At 44.2% G+C, this 21282-nt stretch overlaps 1 protein-coding gene across 1 annotated transcript in view; it reads left to right on the top strand.

Moving 5' to 3' along the window:
• The first annotated feature begins 1745 nt into the window (after nt 1-1745).
• RFC3 (replication factor C subunit 3) overlaps nt 1746-21282 on the top strand; it is a 33527-nt gene continuing 13990 nt past the window's right edge. Inside the window, exons 1-7 of the mRNA XM_066619754.1 lie at nt 1746-1965; nt 5159-5296; nt 7397-7464; nt 9269-9366; nt 9988-10169; nt 11439-11575; nt 11667-11765. Coding sequence (XP_066475851.1) covers nt 1774-1965; nt 5159-5296; nt 7397-7464; nt 9269-9366; nt 9988-10169; nt 11439-11575; nt 11667-11765 — 914 coding nt within the window. The 5' untranslated portion in view covers nt 1746-1773. The remainder of the gene's footprint in view (nt 1966-5158; nt 5297-7396; nt 7465-9268; nt 9367-9987; nt 10170-11438; nt 11576-11666; nt 11766-21282) is intronic.

A 21282-nucleotide genomic window follows, 5' to 3' on the forward strand; every position in this document is an offset into this window, starting at 1 on the left:
ATGGGCCTTTGGCCTGATCCAGCAGGGCTCTTCTTATGTTCTTATATGGAAATTGCAGCCTAGGGAGGCTGGTGTAATCGCCACTGCCACAGATGGCTTTAAAAAAGATTAGACAAATTCATGGAGAATAGCATTAACCAAGTGTCTTGTGGTACCTTAAAGACTGACAAATTTGTTATAGCAGAAAGCTGCTGATAGCACAGTCTTTTGTATCTTTACTGGGCAAGTCTGCTACACTCAAGGAGGTCACTCACTCCTTAAAGCTTACTGTACATCAGATTCACAGGTTGAAAACTGCTATCCTGGACCCTCCCTCTATGGGTGTCTATTTACCTTGACAGTAACTAAACAGCCACCGGGTAGATGGGGCTCATTAGCCTGGGAAGGCAGCTCATCTGAGAGAAGGAAACCTCTGATCCCAAACCTCCACTGCCTTGTGGCTACATCCAGTTATGGAAAAAGCTTCAGGAGTCAACCTCGAGGCAAAATCTGGAGCCAGAGTCCCTGAGGCAGTTCATGGCTGAACACAGTCACGTTCTGGCAACTCCTGTGATGCCGCTCGAACCAACCGTATTGGCTTCTGCCTTTCCATTGAACCATTTCAGCGACGTGGAGAGGGGGGATTTGCTGCATGGGAAACAGTCTATCCTCCATATCTACTTTACCCAGGCTTTGTGCACTGGAGAGGACACTCTGTTCCAGAACCACCATTCAGAGCGCAATACCATAGTCTTCCGAGACTGAAGGATGCCAACATGTAAACAAAGCCTCAATTCTTAGCATAATGAGGAGACCTTACAGCTGATGTCCCTTACAGTTGATGTCCCCAGTTGATGCTGTATGGAGAAACTGGCATTTTATTCCTACCCTCTACGCCCATTCTATAATCAGTAATAACATGAGAGATTCCCAGATATACAGCAGCCTATCAGAGTTGTGGGATTTTTTCCTTTGTGGTGGAGGGACATGCTCTTGTACTGTTACAACCATGCAAAGAGATCTGATAAAAGCCCAAGCCTATACATGTCTACCTTAGACAGAAGTAAACCCCATTATGGCCAATGGGGCTTACTCCTATGCAAATGTGGAGATGGCTGCAGCCTACTCAGAAGTAAATCCCATTACGGCCAATGGGGCTGACTCCTAGGTAAATGTGGAAAAGGCTGAAGCGTACTCAGAAGTAAATCCCATTACGGCCAATGGGGCTTATGCCTAGGTAAATGGAGAGAGGGCTGCAGCCTACTCAGAGAAGTGAATCCCATTACGGCCAATGGGGCTTGCTCCTAGGTAAATGGGGAGAGGGCTGCAGCCTACTCAGAAGTAAATCCCATTACGGCCAAGGGTGCTTGCTCCTAGGTAAATGGGGAGAAGGCTGCAGCCTACTCAGAAGCAAATCCCATCATAGCCAATGGGGCTTGCTCCTAGGTTAACGAGGAAGGGTTGCACTAAGACCTGCTGCAGGTGCCTCCAGCCGACCCCAGGAAAGTTGCCTCTGCCACGCCCAGGCGGCTCCAGCATCACTCGTGGCTGCCACCTGCTGCATAGAGAGACAATACCTAGTACAGGCAGCCCAGCGGCGCGTCGATACATCGACCCAGCGTGTACAGCGGAGATTGATTTCTTTTGTATCATCCACCTCCTTCTTTAGTTGGCGCGGTTTTCCGTTAAGTTGATCCCAAGGCGGCCACCGTAGCAAGCGGAAGTTAGGGGGGGCTGAAGCCGACTCCACCTGGTGGAAGTGAAATGGCACAGGCGAGCGCGAAGAGTTAGTGCATGCGCGGTTGGCTCCTTTCACTGGCCGAGCCTGTTCGTTCTGGGCGGGAGTTTTCGAGCTTGCGCCGCCCTCGGTCCCTCAGAGCCGGAGCTGCCGCCGCGGCCATGAGCCTCTGGGTGGACAAGTACCGGCCCTGCTCGCTCGGCAGAGTGGACTATCACCGAGAGCAGGCCGCGCAGCTGCGCAACCTGGTGAGGGAGGGCGCCGAGTCCTCGGCTCTTCGCAGTGATAAGGGGCGAAGGGCCTCTGAGCGTGTGCAGAGTGTGTGTCCCTTTCCCAAGCGCCCTCTGAGGGCCTTCTGAGTGTGTGCAGAGTGCGTGTCCCTTTTTGAAGCATATTCTAAGGACCTCAGAGCATGTGCAGAGTGCACATCCTTTCCCCAAGCACTTTCGCTTTCTCAGCACTTAATCCTGTCAACACAAGAGTGAGCATAAAAGAATCTTGTGGCAATGGGTTTAGGGGGGCACCAGCTTCTCTGCACTAGGAGTAATTGGTCTGTGGAATTCCTTGCCACAGTATGTGGTGATGGCACCTGGTCTGGATGCCTTGAAAGGGGACTGGACAGATTTATGGAGGAAAAGTCCATCATGGATTACAAGCCATGATGCTTTTATGCAACCTCCTGGTTTTAAAAGTAGGCTAAGAACCCATTTCACACAATTTGAGCTACACAGAGAGAACCTTTCTGAAGTGAGTTCTTAGCCTTGGGGCCTTCCACCTCTAGGGCAGTGGTTCTTAAACTATGGGTTCATGCCCCCACCAGTGGGGTCACAACCCAAGTTTTGGTGGTTTGTGAAACTGACAGGGTGTGCATCAAGGGTTAAACAATTCCAAACATAAAGGGATAAACAATCTACTTGGGAGGACCACTGCTGCCCAATCATCTTTATAGCCACAGAGAGTTGAGATGCTGGTAAAGTGAGCCATTTTTTAGGTGGGTCAGAATGCTAAAATGTTTGGGAACCTCTGGGAACAACTCTAGGGCAGTGGTTCCCAAACTTTTTAGCACTGAGACCCACTTTTTAAAATGACACTATTGGGAGATACCTAGGTTTGCCAAACTTTTAAAAAAGATATAGAAAGAAATGTTTGTTCATAATAATAAGCAGAAGACTCTTAAACATGTATCTCCCTATATTTACACATGCTTACAAACTGAAGGAGCTGAACTTTTTGTAGGGTAGTTAGCAGCTACAGTATCTGATTTTTGAGTAGCCTCAGGGATTGAGGCAGTTATCTGATCTTTCATTATCATTTGGTGACTCACCAAAAATCATGTTGCAGCCTACCAGTGGGTCCCGACCCACAGTTTGGGAACCACTGCTCTAGGGTGTAGTGTGAAGGAGGCCCAGGGAGTGTGAGATACTCCCAGAACTAAGAAAAATGTTTGCCTTGTTACATGTTTATATAATTAGATGAGAACACTTTTATAGTTTTTGAGTTTAGCCCTGGCTACTAATGGGCCAATAAAAACAATACTATTTTTTTCTAATTGGGTGCAATAGATATTGTTTGACTGTCTCATTGCTCTTTTTAGAGAGTTTTCAAATTTCAAAAACGTGAGCATTTTTCCTGTGATAGAAATTTAACATTTTTCTTTTAAGTTTCACTTTTGTCATACATTCATTGCAATTCACAAAAATAGGAAATAACTGAAATGAAATAAAAACTGCACGTGCTGTTTGAAATTCTCCTGTTGTGTATGAGACCAAAAAGGTTATAAAAAGTCCAGTGATAATTTATAATAGCAATGACTGGTGAAAGCACAAGGTTCCAGGGCACATTGCATGGTTGTGGGATTGGTTTGAACCTTGATATGTCATTCTTTTGGGATCCAGTTCAGCTGCTATGAGCCAACTTGGACCTGTACCAGTGATATTGCAAATACAAGTTGATCCATGCTGGTGGATCCAGCCTGGGAAGGGGGTTGGGATTCAATATGCACTGCCCCTGCTGATCCTGCCCTTCTCCCTGGCCTGATCTACCCACCTCCCTGCCCTGTTCAACCTCTGTCCCATCCCAACCCCTGCATGGGTTACCTGGTGGGTCTCTGTCAATCTGCCAGCATGTGCAAGAAGGTGCAGGAAGCTTGTGCTGCCACATAGCACTTTAAAGCTTCTTTTATGGCAGCCTGTGCTGGCAGAATGTTTTCCGCCAGTGCACATTTTAGACAGGGTTGGGCTGTAAATGAAGATCAGGAGCACAGAGGTGAGCAATTATCCATACTTGGAAGTCACTTGTTTTAATGTACAGTACTTTACTTTGTATTACAGAACATCAAAGGCATGGCCTTTAAAAACAAACGGCATAATTCTCTCTATATCTGGTAAATACTGACCTGGTTTGTTTGATTTGATTATCAGATGATATGTTAAATAATAAAAAGTGGTTTGGCTAAACACAGGGAATATGTTTTCCTTCTCAAGATTAACCTCTCCCTCCTCTTCCACTAGGGATTCTGAAATGAACCATCTATTTAGAGGACATGACTGTTAGGCAGGCTGAAGCCCCATCATCTTTTGTTGATGTAGACAGCCACTGGTGATCTGTTTCCTCCTCCCAGATCTTATTTCTCTGACCCTAGATGGTATTGCTCAAGTTGAAGTCTTGTTTATAAAAGGTGATATGTCCCAGGGTAATGTCTGTTTACACTTGACTTCATGCCACTGTGTAAAACAGTTTGTCAGGCTTAAAATAAAATAGGAACAATCTGTGCACTTGTACTGTGAAATACGTGACTGCTGTGTTGTGAAATTATGCACAAGATGATGTAGCTGTGGGTTTAAAGTAATTCATCTAACACAGATGTCAAACTCTAAGTACTTGAGATCCAAGACAGACCTGGTTCTGAAATTCAAACACTATTAACCTCAGATTAAACTAAGCATGACACTGTGGCCCAAGCCTGAGAGATGCAAATTCATGTTCAGTTTATGTCAGGGTAGATAAGTTAATTCTGAAGCATCCTTTTCAGTTAACCTGTGAGACTGATAGTTTCAGTTGACTAATGGTGATCAGTGGCCATGATAATGTCTTCGCCATGATGTGTAGTGAATGGAAGCTAAGGAGTGAGTTTTATTTGAAGAAAGGATGCCTAAGTCACCACACTTGTAGCGTATGACTTATCAGCTTTAGTCAAATTCAACAAAGCTACTATCACTGCTTCAGAACCTTGCTGTTGTTTTGAAACAACCACTGTTTGTCTATGTCTGTTTAAATATCAATTTCATACAAAAGGAAGGAAATTGCAGCATTGTAATTGGTTATGAAGAGCTATCTACCAAGATGGATGTTTTTTCCCATTTGTCTGTATTTTTGTATATATGAATTATAACCACAAAGGAGCCATTGTTTCAATTTAGCTTTGCTGTGTTCTGTTCACAGGTTCAGTGTGGTGACTTTCCTCATCTGTTAGTTTATGGACCTTCAGGAGCTGGAAAAAAGACCAGAATAATGTGTCTGCTGAGAGAATTGTATGGCTCTGGGGTAGAGAAGCTGAGGATTGAACATCAAAATATAACGGTAAAAATCTGTCTCTAAAAAAAAACTTGATAGTTAGAAAATAACTCTGAGTATGACTGTTAATGTCACTATAATGCAGTAAAAGCAGTGTCATTTCAGATGCATAATTTTTAATCTGCAGGGTGGCCACATAGTCCCTGTGCAGGCTTAGGGCACAATCCTATGCATGACTACTCAGAAATAAGTCCCATTGTGTTCAATGGGGCTTACTCCTAGGAAAGTGTGCATAGGATTTCAGCCTTAAATGGCTTCAGTTACAAATCTGCACAATCTCATGCACAGGAATCTTGTGGCCACTCTTTATGTATTCATTTAATTGGTTGCTGACTTCTACCAAGTATTAGCAACTTGATTAGTTTGTAGACATTTGCACAGCAGGATATCTATTTCATAAATCAATAGAAAAGGCATACCTCCTTTCAGCAATGTGATTGAACATAATTTAGTCTGGTACTTCAAATTTTCTGCTGGTTCAAGCTTAAGCCAGCAGTTAGTCATGAGCCTCATTTATCTTTGTGTGCCTCATTTACCAAGTACTACTGCTTTCTCATCTCCCAGATGTAACTTGATAGAAGTGTTAATATGCACTTGAATCTACTTAAAAGGAGCTTTCTGTTACTAGGCATGCTTTTCAGATGCATAGAACATGTGCACACAGGAGAATTCTGTTGTGTACAGGGACCAAGTGCAGTGGCTGAAGGCACAACTCATTAGACTGATGTAAAGGAGGGAGGGGAGGGTAAAGGTGCACAAGCAAGAACAGATGATGATACATTAACTGGGATGGGAATTGATAATAAAATGCAATATATTCAGCTATCATTCACCCAACTAAACTCATAATACGATTTCTAAGTAGAAATGAGAAGAGAAAATCCACACAAGGAAAAGGAGCATGCCATGGTGCGAAGGAAGGGGGAGGCTGAAACAGGGACTGGTAAGTGCATGCCAGTCCCTGCATCCCCCTTAGCGACATGATCCTGGGGATCACGTCACTGTATTCCCTGCTCCTCTGCAAGGACTTACTGCGGTCCTTAAACTCCCTGCGAGTTTGAGAACCACTGCACTATTGTATTGATCAGTTCAGTGGTATGAGCATTTGCTGGGACAGTTAAGGAAGTCCCCTTAATAAGAAATAGTGATGCCTGGTGTCTGGAATTGCCTTTCAGTGGCAGTTAGATCTGTCCCTTTGTTTCTGATGTTTTGAGGGGAGGGGAAGAGTCAAGACAGCTTTATTTGACCTAGCTTTTCATTGATTTTTTTAATGGATTGTTTTTCTGGCTCTGCAGTATTTTTTATTCATTGATCTATTTTGTTTTTGACTGATTAGTTTAATCTGTTGAAGTACTGTATTAGATTTGATCTTGATGTTTTATTGAATTTGAATGAGTTGTGAGCCGCCTTTGAGTTTCCTTTGTAGTATAGGAAAGGGCAGGAAGCACATGTATGAAAATAAATTTTTTAAAATCTAGGTCAGTACTGTCTACACTGAAAGCAGCTCTCCAGGGTTTGAAACAGAGCCTTTTTTAGTCTTCATGTACCTTCCCCCAATCTGACTTCTATTTCAGGTAGTTCAACAGCTCCCAAACTGTTGGTCCATAGCCCACCAGTGGGTCATAAAACAGTTTTTGGTGGTTTGGAAAACTGATTAGGCTATAACATCAAGGGTTAAACAACCTACCGGGAGGGAACACTGCTGCCCAATCACCTTTATAGACAGAGGTTTGAACAGCTAATAAAGTGGAACAATTTTTAGGTGGGTCCCAGTGCTAAAAAGTTTGAGAACCACGGAGTTTGAGTTTAGAGGACATACTTCCAGGTATGTGTGTACAGGATCACATCCTAAGTACATTACTTGTATTTGGTAACTTTGAACCTCTGATACTTATTTTCCTACACACGTACTAAATTTGTGCTGCTTCTCTTTATATAACTGTTTGCCTGGTGCACAGTAGCTTGAGCGCCATCAAGTCATTTAATTACTACATCTCCCTCAGCAGTATGTACAGTTTGTCCTTCTGCTTGTAGGAGTGTCCAGTGATGTCAGATAACTATCTGTAGCATTTATTTCTGAAATTTTATTGTGTATTGTATTTTTAGGCACCTTCTAAAAAGAAGATTGAAATTAGCACTATTGCAAGCAACTATCATCTTGAAGTTAATCCAAGGTACGTTTGCAATAATTTCTTAATGACAAGACTTATTTGTATAAATATAGACCTCAAAAATTATGTGATTCTGTACATAACTTCAGCTTTAGCATTTCCAGTGTCAGGTTCTTCCAGCAGTAATTAGGATGCTATCTTTGTTTTTTAAGAAACCAAAATGTTTCTCAGAGGAATCTTTCATCTAGCAAAGAAGCTCTTTTTGAAAAAATAGAAATGATAAAATAATATAGCAAGTTTTTATAACAAGTTTTTGCAGACTGTATTTGAAAAATGCATGCTTTAGGCCCAAATCCTAACCAACTTTCTAACCCTGGCATAGCGGTGCCGGTGTGACGTGTGTTGCATCCTACAGTTAGAGAGCACTCATGGAGGCCTCCTCAAAATAAGGAAATGTTTGTTCCCTTATCTTGGAACTGCATTGCCTTTATGTTGGTGCTGGAAATTGGGTTAGGATTGTGCCCTTAGTAATCTAAAGTTCCCTAATTAATTTATATGAAACATTAAATTATGATATTGTAACATTATAATGTCCTAATTTTGGGGCAACTGATCAAATTTAGTTGCTGAAGTAATCAAATTTAGGGCACAATCCAAACCTGTGCTGGAGCAGGCAAGTCAGGAGGCTTGCGCTGCATCCAATGCAGCTCCATTGGCGGCAGTGGCTCAGCCAGAGGCAAGGGGAAACTCTTCCTCTTACCTCTAGGTAAGGGCTGCTGGCCTCAATGGGTCTCCTCGGACCTGCACCACCTCTGGAGGTAGTGCAAGTCTGAGGAGAGCGGAGCGGCTTAAAGCCGCTCTGTTTTCCATGGGGACAGGGGTTGGGATCCGGCATAACTGCTGGGTCCCAGCCCCACCTCCGGCTCCCTGTGTGCCCACCCCCAGGGCCGCCTATCGCCCACCCTCCCCCTGCCCAGAAACACCCCCTTCCCTCCTCCCCCCACACCTACCTTTGCCACTTGTGTCAGCGCAACACAAGCGGCTGCGGGGAAGCCGCCACGGAAGCTTATGTCAGCCTCTGTGCATTGGTGCATCTAGATGCGCAGATGCAGCTTCCTCCCACAGAGGCACAAACGTGCTTTACAAACATCTTGCAAATGTAACAGTGGGCCCTCCTTATTTGTGACCTTGGCATTCACGAATTTGAATATCTACGAATGCTGAGCCTGGGCTGGAAGGCCTCAGAAGACCTCCCAGATGTGAATGGAAGCACTGCAAAAGGCCTCGCAGCTGCTTCTAAAAGGCACTTCCTGTTTGCTACCTCCCCCACCCCGTGGATTTCATTATACATGGAATTTGGTATCTGCAATGGGTCATGGATCATGACCCCCATGGATATCGAGGGCCCACTGTATATCAAGATTGTTGTTATCCACTAGGGAACAGAACCCCCATGGATAATAAGGGCCCACTTTAAGTATAAAAGTTATCTTACATAGATAATATTCTCAAGGCTTGTAATTGAAGGAAATTTTGATGTGTGCATTAAGGTGTTATCTCTTATGTTTAGTTGTATGCATATTCCGTTGTAAATTAAAGTTCCTTGTAATGAATGAATATTCATAGAAATTAATAAGGAGCCCTCGCTTATGTGGGAATTTCACATATGCATTGGTTCTCCTTTGGAACCAATGCCTATTCACTGGGATAGCCCTGTAAAGAAACTTGTAAACAAGGGTGCAGTCTTATATACATTTGAATGGGAGTAAACCCCACTGAACTCATGAGGACTTGTCTTGAATTAGTATTTCTGCATTTGGGCTAAAAGTCTTATAATAAATTCTCTGTACTTTTTTTTCCCCCTAAGTGATGCAGGAAACAGTGACCGAGTGGTAATTCAAGAATTACTGAAGACAGTAGCACAATCACAGCAACTTGAAACAAGCACCCAGCGAGATTTTAAAGGTCTGTACATGAATTATAAACCTGGAGAAAAATGTTTCAGTATTTTGAATGGAGATTATTTTTTGTTTCACGTTTACATTCTCTAACATTTTCTTTTCTGTTTAGAAATGCAAAATCTAACAGTCTAGAGAAAATAAGTTTTTCCTGTCTCTTTGAAATCAGAAATGAAGGCAGAAATTGAAATATATGCAAGACTTTCTTATCAAACATGAATTTATTTTACTGTTTTAAGAAACTGAACTATATATGAAACAAATATTTGAAATATCCAGCACACTGTGGAAACTATTTTCTTGTCCTGCAGTTCTATACTGCTAGGGAAGATATATGTGAATATATTCTAACAGCATGGGTAAGGCCAACTACACCGGTTTTTATCCATTCAGCTGGTACTTTCCCTCTCAGGGGAATCTCAGTCACTTGGGAAAGATACATTTAATTGTTACCAGCGCAGTATCACATTGTAAGGAAGCAACTCTTGTGCCAATGGGTATGTGTGTGAAAGGGCCTTTGGAGAAAGAGCCAGAAGTACTAATCCTACTCTACTATATTCAGCTTATAGCAAAAGCTACATTATAATGTCATAAATGGTGACTGTCTTTCTGCTTGTTTTGTTTTTAGTGGTGCTGTTGACAGAGGTGGACAAGCTTACAAAAGATGCACAGCATGCATTGCGTCGAACCATGGAGAAGTATATGGCCACCTGTAGACTAATTCTGTGTTGTAATTCCACATCAAAAGTCATTGCACCTATCAGAAGTAGGTGCCTTGCAGTGCGAATTCCTGCCCCCAGTATTGAAGATGTAAGTTTAGGCAGAGGCAAAATAATGGTCCAGTGCACAGCTTAAACAGTGCGCAGTCTTACTATATAAAATGCATAATGCTGTCTTGCAGTGAGTTTAATCCTTGATTGAAGATCAATCAGTATCTTCATGTTCATTTGTTCAGTATTTTCCCTGGTTTATTTTGTGCATATTCAAATAATCACTGTTTATGTTCTGTGCACTCACCATTTTCCTTTGTGCTCATTTACTGTGTACAGTTTTTCTTCAGACATGTGAATTCTAGGGAATTTGTTTAGCAAGGACTAGTAAGGGATGGGAAGTTTATGGTAATAAGAAGTTACCTGGGCACCAGTGGCAAGAAATAATAGCTGCAGAAGAGGGATAAGGAGTTAGGCCAGTGTTTTCAAACTCTCTTGGAGAGTTTCCACCACTGTAAGTCCTTGCGGGGGTGGGGGGGCAGCAGGGGCAGGGAGGAGGCAGTGACGCAATCCCTAGGATCATGTTGCTAACGGGGCTGCAGGGACTGGAATGCACTCACCAGTCCCTGCAGCAGCTGTCCTGGGGTGCGGGGAGCCCTGCACAAGCATCTGCAGGACTCCCTAGCTCGTTAGAAGTGAAAGTGGATTCTGAAATACAGAACACTGGCATGTCAGCTGCATATTAGGTGGTTTTTCTTGTCTCCCTTTGGTTTGACAGGAAAAGAGAAAAAAAAGCTGAAATAAACCAAAATATAATGAACATATTACTGCCTTTTACTGAACCATACCATCCCCATCTAGTCCACCACTGTCTTCTTTGACTGGCTCCAGAGTCTTAGACAGAGAACTCATCTGATTGGTTTAATTTGAGATGTCAGAGATTGTACTTGTGATCTTATACATAGAAATTATGTTCTGTCATTAAGCTGTGGCACCCTCCCAGTCCCTATGGTCAGTTCCTTCTGTATGTTTTAAACAAAAGAGCACACCGGGGTAAATCATGTTGCTGCTACCTCATGCGTGGTAGTCAGGGCTGGTAGTCCAAGGCAGATGGGGGTGTGGGAGGCAGAGGAGAGGGGGCAGGTGACTGGAAGCTAATTCTTCAGCTATTACCTGTAAATCAGCTCCTTGTGTGCCTTTTCCAACTGCTGTCCTTTAGTACATATACCCCATAGCTAACGCTACAGCTGATTCTGACTGGTGTAGATTTTCAAATCTTTGAAAAATAAACTGTCGCACTTTGGAGGGAACTGTCAAAAGCTTGCCTTGTCATTGTGCCAAATTATTCATTGTCCTGTTGAACATCTAGATCTGCAGTGTATTGTCCAGTGTTTGCAGAAAGGAGGGTCTGACTCTTCCACAAGAACTGGCAAGGAGAATTGCTGAAAAGTCTGGTCGGAACCTCCGGAAGGCCCTTCTCATGTGTGAGGCTTGCAGAGTGCAGCAGTAAGTCAGGAAGTCAAAATTGATACAGGATATAGTGTTGTTAAACAACTTGCTCTTGGCAACTTCTGAGAACATACTGATTGTCTTGCAGATTTCCATTTACTCCTGATCAAGATATTTCTGAAACTGACTGGGAGGTATACCTGAGAGAGACTGCAAATGCCATTGTCAGTCAGCAGAGTCCTCAGAGGTAGGTGATTGTGTTTGGGCTAAAACTGGTAAATGTTATGTTGCAAAATATTTTATTTTAAAACATTTATATTCTGCCTTTCCTGTTGTGGCCGATGACATTTAAAAAAATCACATCTAAAATGATAAAAATAAAACAGACCCAAAATATGGCACTTATTTTTCTAACGTCACAAAGGCAATACCAGATTTAAATATTGTGTTGGTCAGAGTGTCTAGACTGTGTTTTCAGGAATTCGATTTCAGGCCTGTTCGGAGATGGTTGAATTAGATTTGAGACAATGAAATTATTCTTGATAAGTAGAAAATGTGGTCTAACTTGGATTTCCTATTAACGTGTAATTCTTTTGAAATAATATGTTGTAAGTATCTGACCAGATTTTTTTAAAGTTTCCTGGAGAAGAATACTGCAGGTGTACGCACACAGAACAAAACTTGCAGAATAAGAACCTGCTTACTACACACAGGAGTCTTGCACCATTCCACAGTATTGCAGCTAGAAACACAGAGACTGCAGACTGTAACATTTAACAAACTCACTTTGTTAAATTTGGAAGCACAAATCTTATTTTCTAGGGCAAGTGCTGTAACTTTTTCAGGCACAAGAAAACGGAATAGTTTCTTCTGAAGTTATTTTGCAAGATTTCTGCACTGTATGATCAGAATCTCTGTTAACTGGGTAAAGAGGCACCTTTAAAGTAGTGTCCTTTTATATTTAGTGAGGGAGAGCAACTGCCCATCTTGGCATGGCATCTTCTCCAGTGGCTGGCTATTGCTGGTGTGTCTCTTTAGATTAGGAGCTCTTTGGGGATACAGAGCGATCTGTTTCTTTTATTTTTGCTGTATTTGTGAACTCCTTTTTTTTAAAAAAGCAGTATATGAATATTTTTAATAAATTTTTGTTCCCATGATTTTTGCTATACCCCTATGCACTTTGGAGGTGGGTGGAGGTGGCTGCTTATGAAACTCTCCAGGGAGCAGCATCTCCAGGGAGCAACATCACTCATAATTTTTATGGCCATATGGAATATTTGTGTGTATTCTCTCCCCTCCTCCCATTTCCACTTTGTTGAGAGGATGGGCTAAAATTCTTTCCATATAGTGGAGCTAGGTAACGCTCTTGGTGTTTTGTAAGAAGGACATTTTGTGTGGAATGTAGTGGGTAAAATGACTCATTGGGATATTTACAGCTCCCATTAGTAGTTACTATGATATTCCTAAGGCTTTTGGCATTGTCGCAACCTATTGTATAACAAACTTACTAGCTCAGTGCAATTAGAAATGTCCACCTCGACTGATGAGGCCAGCTTGTTTGTTTATGCAGTGGTATATATTTTTTCCCCATTTTACTACAAAATGCAGTGGTGTTGGCACTAATTCATTCCCCTAATATCATTACAGCTGCCAAACATTGGTCTGGCTTTAGATACAATGCATTGGCAGAATTGAAATGACAGCATGTCATGGTGAATTTGTAGCATTTAATCCTTACTGCTGTGAACAGATGATAGTTGGTCACATAGTCTGCTGCTAATCTCATTAAAATTTCTGTTATAGTTGCAACTGTAAAAAATCTAGCTCCAGTGATGAGGAAATGTGGTATTTTAAACATGGGCTCCCTACTTTGTAGGTATATTTTATTATGTGGCTATAAGCATAAGAAAAATAAGTGACTGCCTAGGATGAGTTCCATGGATGATATCAGAAAAACTAAGAGATGCAAGGAAACTTTTCCTCTTGCCTATCGGCTTCCTGCAAGTACTCATCTGTTTGCCTTGTACAGTAGCAGCGCTATCCCTGTAAAACAGAGTTTGCATATCAGCTTGTGAGTTCCGGTTTGATCAGGTCTTGCCAGTTCGGAAGGTAAATATTGTGAGATGGAAGAACAGAGCATTGGACAAGTGCAAGCCGCTGTCATGACTGAAAGTACTGTAGATTTTTGGATAGCAACATATCTTTAGATAGCAACCATTAACATCCAGAGTTGGGAAAACATATTTTAATTCCAGTGTTTAGGCACTTGGGAACTTTAGCAAACATTTATGTTGATAAAATGCCACTAACTGCTTTGAGACAAATTAATTGCTATTTTTTAAGCATACCAGTTAATCAAAATCTCAGACTGAAAAAAGTGCTGCCAGATGGCCACAGTATTGTGCCAACCCCTCAGGTCAGCCTTCCTGATGAACAGGATGAATCTCTGTATTATCTTTCAGTGTTCATAGGAATAATTTATGTAATAGCATCATCCTGTGCATGTTTACTCCAAAATCCCACTGTTTTCTGTGGGGCTTATTCCAGGTTTGAATTGCAGACTTAGTCCAATCTTACCTAAATTCCCCACCCAATACAGCCCAATCCTCAATCTTACCTAAATTCCACCTGCTGATGTAGCCATGCCACTTGAACCTGCACTGCATCCTGTGGGGGTGGGGAGGGCTGTTCTGGCAGTCTCCTCTGGGTAAGGGAACATTTGTTCCCTTGCCTGAAACTAAGCCTTCCCTGTCCTGCTGGGTCAGCTTGGATATGTGCCAGCTACTTCATTGGCGCAAGCCTGAGTGGACCCAGGAAGAGCAAAAGGTGGGCATGTTTGTTTGATAGAACTCAGTCCTACTTGCAGCAGCCCTGAAGTGGCCCCATTAGAAGGGCACCCTGCTTCTTTGTCACCTGGCCTCGGCTTGTTCTTGTGCTAGAGAAGTTGCTGAATGACAAGCCTTGGAAACATTTGGCAGCAACTTCTTCTCCAGTTGCCTGGCACACAGACTAATTTCTGTAAGTGCAAAATGAGCAATGTATTCAGGGAACTGGATAGGAAGAGTCAATTGAATACTTCAGCTTGAACAACATGAACAGCCTCCGACTTGGGCATTTGCTTCAGCAAAGGAAAGGGGAGTAAAAATCTTTTAAATAAAATAAACTGACTGATTACTGAGGCAGCATGATAGCAAAGGGGTAAAACTATGCTGTCTTCTAAAGGAGTTGCTCTGTGCACTGCTGATTACTTCAGTATGAAGCATTTTTACTTGGAAGAAAATCATATGAGTGGACTCCCTTTCAAATCCATATGGTTACAACTGAGCTGCAGACCAGAGTCATAGAATTAAAGTAACAGACTAAGGGCCCAATCCTATCCAACTTTCCAGTGCTGATGCTGCTCTGAGGTATGGGAATAAACATTCCCTTACCTTGAGGAGTCTTTAGTGACTGCCCCCCTCCACCAGAGGATGCAGTGCACCTGTTGAAGTACGCAGTCGACACCACAGCTCCAGAGACTCAAGGTCAGGCAGATACTCCCAGTAAATAACGAGGCACAGACACGGCAGTGCTCCACCACCAGATGTCCTTTACTTGAAGATATATACAATATGTACAGTGCAAAGGCAGCTCAGCAAGCAAGCAGCAAAGATAGCACTTTTCTCAACTCTCAGATCACCAACTCCACCGACGTAGCTTCCCGCAGACACTCCACATAACATCTCCCACACAGCAGCTTGCACAAGCTGCAGTATATATTGGCACCGGCCAATGAGAGGCGGGCTACGATCTGGTGACTATGACTCATTGTCTTATGGCAGGGTATTGCATCATCCCTGCTGTGCCCTGTTGCATCAGCCAATCCCATGATGCACCTGGGCTACACTGCATGTATGCAGGCCAAGACATCAGGGCCTAGCCTTGCCCTATCCAACCTGTAAATTCACTATAGGCCTGGGGCATATATCATAACATTGGCATGGCTAAATCACTGCTGGAAAGTTGGATAGGACTGAGCCCTAAGTAACACAGATCCTTCTCTCACAGTGGACGACTGGTTGGTGTAAGTAAAGTATAAGAAATTTTCCCTATGTAGTGTGATAACCTGGAGTGAGTTCTGGCACCTGCACAATCAGGTAATCTCAAAGGACACTCAGAATCAGTTATGCTTATTTAGAGAAAATACTTGTATTGATGTGCAGAATACAAGATAAAGAAATCTCTGAAAGACCTGAAAGATATGGGGGGGGGGCTGTATTGGCAGATCGGGTCTGCGGGGCCCTCAATGTGTGCCCCCTTCAGAGGCGAAGGGAACTCCACTCACCTCTGGAGTGTGGGGGTGCTTTTGCCCATATCTGCATTTTCACTTAACCATGTGGGGTTCCAGAACAGAACCCCCACAGATACAGGGGCATGCCTGTTTTGCCAGCAAGACATAAGTCATGCTAGCTAAGAGTTGCCACTGACTGTTGTTATTATTAACAGTATTTATATACCGCTTTTCAACAGAAAGTTCACAAAGTGTTTTACAGAAAAAAATCATGTAATTAATGGCTCCCTGTCCCAAAAGGGCTCACCATCTAAAAAGATGCAACATCAGCAGACAGCCACTAGAAAAGACATTGCTGGGCTGAGGTGGGCCAGTTACTCTTCCCCTACTAAATAAAAGAGAAGCACCCACTTGAAAAAGTGCCTCTTAACCAGTTAGCAGGGGTTAAGCTGTTGCAGCTTGTGGTTGATTTCTTGTGTTTTAAAGCAGTCCAACAAGCATTCTAGGACTTCTTGCAGTTGAGCAAGATGTGCTAGAGAAACCTGGCACCATTATAGCCTTGTCTGGAAAACTGCATATGCCACTATTGACCAACTGTTTTAGTTAGAGTGGAAAATGTTATTGGGGGAAATCAAATCACAGTGCTATCAGCTTTGGTCGGCCAATTGGGGCTACTAGTTCTGAGCCATTCTAAAACAACTCATATTTTAGAACTAGCATCCTGAGTAATGCTTCTGTTCACTAATGTGCATTCCGTGAATGGAGTGTACACAAGTAGACCCCTGCTAACTGGGTAAGAGGCACTTTTTTGAGTGGGTGCTCCTCTTTTATTTAGCAGAGGGAGAGTAACTGGCCCTCTTCACCCCAGCAATGTCTTTTCTAGTGGCTGTCTGCTGGTGCTCTTTTGGATCTTGTTAGATTGTGAGCCCTCTTGGGACAGGGAGCCATTGGTTATTTGATTTTTCTCTGTAAACCACTCTGTGAACTTTCTGTTGAAAAGCAGTATATAAATACTGTTAATAATATAATAATTTCTTCCGTTCTTGGGGGGGGGGGCTCATTTCAGCATGTGCCTCAAGATGCCACCCTAGGAGATAGATGGCATTCCAGATGTTTCTCAGCTGGCAAATTTTAGGGATGAACCTTATCTTGTTTTACTACCGGAAATTTCTGAAGTACTGAATTGAATGAGGTGGAATGTGATAATTTAAATCAGGGTTCTCCAAACCCCAGCCCGGGGGCCAGATGCGGCCCATGAAGAGCCTCTGTCTGGCCCATGGCCAGCCTCTGATTCCCTGAGAGCCTCTGGCCCAGTTGACCAAGCACAATCAGAGTTGTGCTCATGGGGTGGGGAAATGGGGGTCTTTTTAAGTGTGTGATTACACTTCTGGGCTGTGTTGGTGCTTGGAGAAATCCTGGGCATTTGAGCCCATCGTTCATGCATCTAAGTTCCATAGCTAATGTATTTATTTAAATTTTATATTTAATTTTTTTTCCCCGGCCCTCGACACTGAGAGATATTTGATGCAGCCCTTCAGCCGAAAAGTTCAGAGACTCATGATATAAATAAATTAGTTGTGTCTCTGTCTAATACAGTTAACTGATTGGAAGCTGGATATCTATAGAAAACAATAAACAAAATTACTATCTTTAAAAATAGATCACTTCCTGGTAAGGTTTAGGCTTGTTGCGACTTCCTTCCTCCGCAGAGGCGGGGGGCCGTTTTCTATGGTCCGCCCCCAGAGGCTAATGGATCCTGTAGGTTTCCTGAGGGCTCTGGGGGATTTTCCCACTGCCAAGACTGGCGCCTCATCTGAGGCCCTGGTTGACCTCTGGAATGGGGAAATGACCAGGGCAGTGGATGAGATTGCTCCGGAGCGACCTCTGCCACGTTGCAGACTCGGAGCGGCTCCTTGGTTTACTGAGGAGCTGCGAATGATGAAGCGGCAGGGCAGACGTCTAGAGCGACGGTGGCAGAAAACTCGCGATGAATCCGATCGGACACGGAGTAGAGCTCATTATAGAGCCTACTCCGTGGCGGTGGTAGCAGCGAAGAGATCGTTCTTCTCTGCTACCATTGCGTCTGCTGACAACCGTCCAGCAGAGCTGTTCCTTGTGGTGCGGGGCCTCCTTCATCAGGCCCCTCTAGTGGACCAGGAGGAATGCACGGTCAGCTGCTGTGACGGGTTTGCGCAACACTTTGCAGATAAAATCGATCGTATTCGTCGCAACTTGGATGCCACATTGACAATGTCTGATGATGTCCCCTTGGCAACTGCTTGTCCAGTGTTGTGGGATTCTTTTCAGCTTGCACAGCCTGAGGATGTGGACAGACTCCTTTGGAGTGTGAGGACGTCTGCCTGCCTGTTTGACCCTTGCCCAGCTTGGCTAATAAGAGCTGCCCGGGGTGGACTGGCTGAGTGGACGGGGAGGGTGGTTAATTCTTCCTTGATGGAGGGGACGTTGCCACTCGCTTTGAAACGGGCGGTGGTTCGCCCCCTCCTGAAGAAGCCCTCCCTGGATTCCACAGTGTTGGATAACTACCGGCCAGTCTCCAACATCCCGTTTCTGGGCAAGGTAATTGAGCGGGTGGTGGCGGCCCAACTCCAGAGGGTCTTGAATGAAACGGATTATCTGGATCCTTTTCAATCTGGTTTCAGGCCGGGCTTTGGGACGGAAACTGCCTTGGTCGCCTTGGTGGATGACCTACGCCGGGGACTGGACAGGGGGAGTGTGTCCCTGTTGGTCCTGCTGGACCTCTCAGCGGCGTTCGATACCATCGACCATGGTATCCTTCTGGGCCAATTGGCCGAGTTGGGAGTTGGAGGCACTGTTTTGCGGTGGTTCCACTCCTACTTGGAGGGTCGGTCCCAGATGGTGGTGCTGGGGGATGCCTGTTCGACACCCTGGCCTTTGAGGTGCGGGGTGCCACAGGGTTCAATTCTGTCCCCCATGCTATTTAATATCTACATGAAACCGCTGGGAGAGTTCATCCGGGGGTTTGGAGTGGGGTGTCATCAATATGCTGATGACACCCAGCTCTATCTCTCCTTTCCTCCAGACTTCAGGGTGCCGGTTGAGGGCCTGGAGCGCTGTCTGGAAACAGTGAGGATCTGGATGGGGGCTAATAAGCTGAAATTAAATCCGGATAAGACAGAGGCTCTCCTGGTTCGGAAATCCTCAATGCAGGTACTGGACTATCGGCTTGCTCTGAATGGGGTTGCACTCCCTCTGAAGGAGCAGGTCCGCAGCTTGGGGGTCCACCTGGATTCGCAACTGCTCCTGGATTCCCAGGTAGCGGCTGTGGCTAGGGGGGCCTTTGCTCAGCTTCGGCTGGTGCGCCACCTGCGGCCGTACTTGGATCGGGCAGACCTGGCCACGGTGACATCGAGGTTAGATTATTGTAACGCGCTTTATGTGGGGCTGCCCCTAAAGATGGTTCAGAAACTGCAATTAGTGCAGAATGCGGCGGCCCGTGTGGTCACTGGAGCTAGGCGGTTTGACTCTGTCAGCCCGCTTCTCCGGGGGCTGCATTGGCTGCCCATTCGTTTCCGGGCCCAATTCAAGGTGCTGGTTTTGACCTTTAAAGCCCTATACTGCTCTGGGCCAGGGTATCTCAGAGATCGCCTACTTCCGTACAATCCGGCTCGTCCTCTTAGGACATCAGAGAAGGCCTTTTTACAAGTGCCGCCGCCTATGGAGGTACGTGGGGCGGCTGCAAGAAATAGGGCCTTCTCAGTAATGGCACCAACATTATGGAACTCCCTTCCCCTTGACTTAAGAATGGCTCCCTCTTGAGACTTTTCGGCAAGGCCTGAAGACATTTTTGTTTAAAGAAGCCTTCTGAGTGCATGGCCTTTTTAAACATCTTTTCTGTATCTTTTTAGTATTTTTACAGGCCTGATTCCTCTGATTTGCTACGTTTTGCTCTTTTTATCTGACTTTTTATCTGACTATGGTTTTTATGGGTATATGTTAATGTGTTTTTAATCTGTTTTTATTTGTGGTTAAATTATGTTTTTAATCTGTTTTTAATATGTTGTGAACCACCCTGGGTCTCTTTGGGGAGAAGGGTGGCATATAAATAAAGTTTATTAATAATGATAATAATAAAAATCAGAAAATAATTTAGAAAGCAGAGAACATGTTTCTGGCACTGGTTGAAATTAAGTTGTCAAGTTTAGAACTGCATGGATTATTGTAACCTAGGCTGCAATCAGTTGCTTGCCTGCCATAGACCTTCCTTGGGCAAATGCCCCAGGCACCGGCCAGTAGGACCCCACGGAAGCCTCTCTGAGGCTCCCAATGGGGGTGGAAACTGTGCTTCCGGTTTGCTCCCAGTGTGGGAGGAGGTCGTGTGAGGCTCTGTGAGCCTCTGGTGAGTAGGGAGGGGCGGATTTCTGCATGGGGGGGGCGGCGATAGCCCACAGGGCCATCATTGCAGAGCTTTGCCCTGGGCTGCAGAGGTCCGTGGCTGGCTGCAATTCTATATACACTCACCTGAGAGTAAGTTCCTTTGAACTCAGCGGAGCTTACTTTTTAGTTGAAATGCATTGGATTGCACTGTTAAAGGTTTAATTTTGTAGAAGGCAGCTTAATTATCTGTCTTACCTGTTTGTATTCCTTCCACCAGTATGCTGTAGCTGCATTCTGTTTTCCCTAATTATTGTTGGAAAACCCTGGCCTCTGAGCGGCCTGCTTGGAGGCAGGAGCTGCTCGGAGGCAGCTTGCTTGTAGGAAAGCGCCCTACAGGTAGACCACAGCTGCGATACAAGGACATCTGCAAGAGGGATCTCAAGGCCTTAGGGATGGACCTCAACAAGTGGGAAACCCTGGCCTCTTAGCGACCTGCTTGGAGGCAGGCTGTGCAGCATGGCCTCTCCCAGTTTGAAGAGACACTTTGCCAACAGTCTGAGGCAAAGAGGCAAAGAAGGAAGGCCCATAGCCAGGGAGACAGACCAGGGACAGACTGCACTTGCTCCCAGTGTGGAAGGGATTGTCACTCCCGGATTGGCCTTTTCAGTCACACTAGACGCTGTGCCAGAACCACCTTTCAGAGCGCGATACCATAGTCTTTCGAGACTGAAGGTTGCCAATACATAATTATTGTTGATATGTAAATGCTTAGCATCTTACAAACCAGTTTAGTTAAGGAAGAGCAAAATGAACAATAGAGATATTAAGGATGAATGTATTCACTGGTGATTCTACTGCATATATCTAAAAAGCATACCTGAAAATGATTCAGTGATGCTGAACATCATGAGGCACTCTAGTTCTGACAATTTTGTGGAAGTTAGCATTTTCAAAAAATAGCACTTTAACCTTATAACTAAAAAGAGAAAGAAAGAAAGAAAGAAAGAAAACATAGGGAAAAGCATGTACAAGTTGAGCTTAGTGTTCCAGGACTTGAATTCTCTGACACAGTTTAGTTGAAATTATCATACAGTCAAAGTAGATGTGAATGTCCTCCTGGATGTTGTTTGTTGTAATA

This window comes from Tiliqua scincoides, chromosome 3, assembly GCF_035046505.1.
Source record: "Tiliqua scincoides isolate rTilSci1 chromosome 3, rTilSci1.hap2, whole genome shotgun sequence".
NCBI lineage: Eukaryota > Metazoa > Chordata > Lepidosauria > Squamata > Scincidae > Tiliqua > Tiliqua scincoides.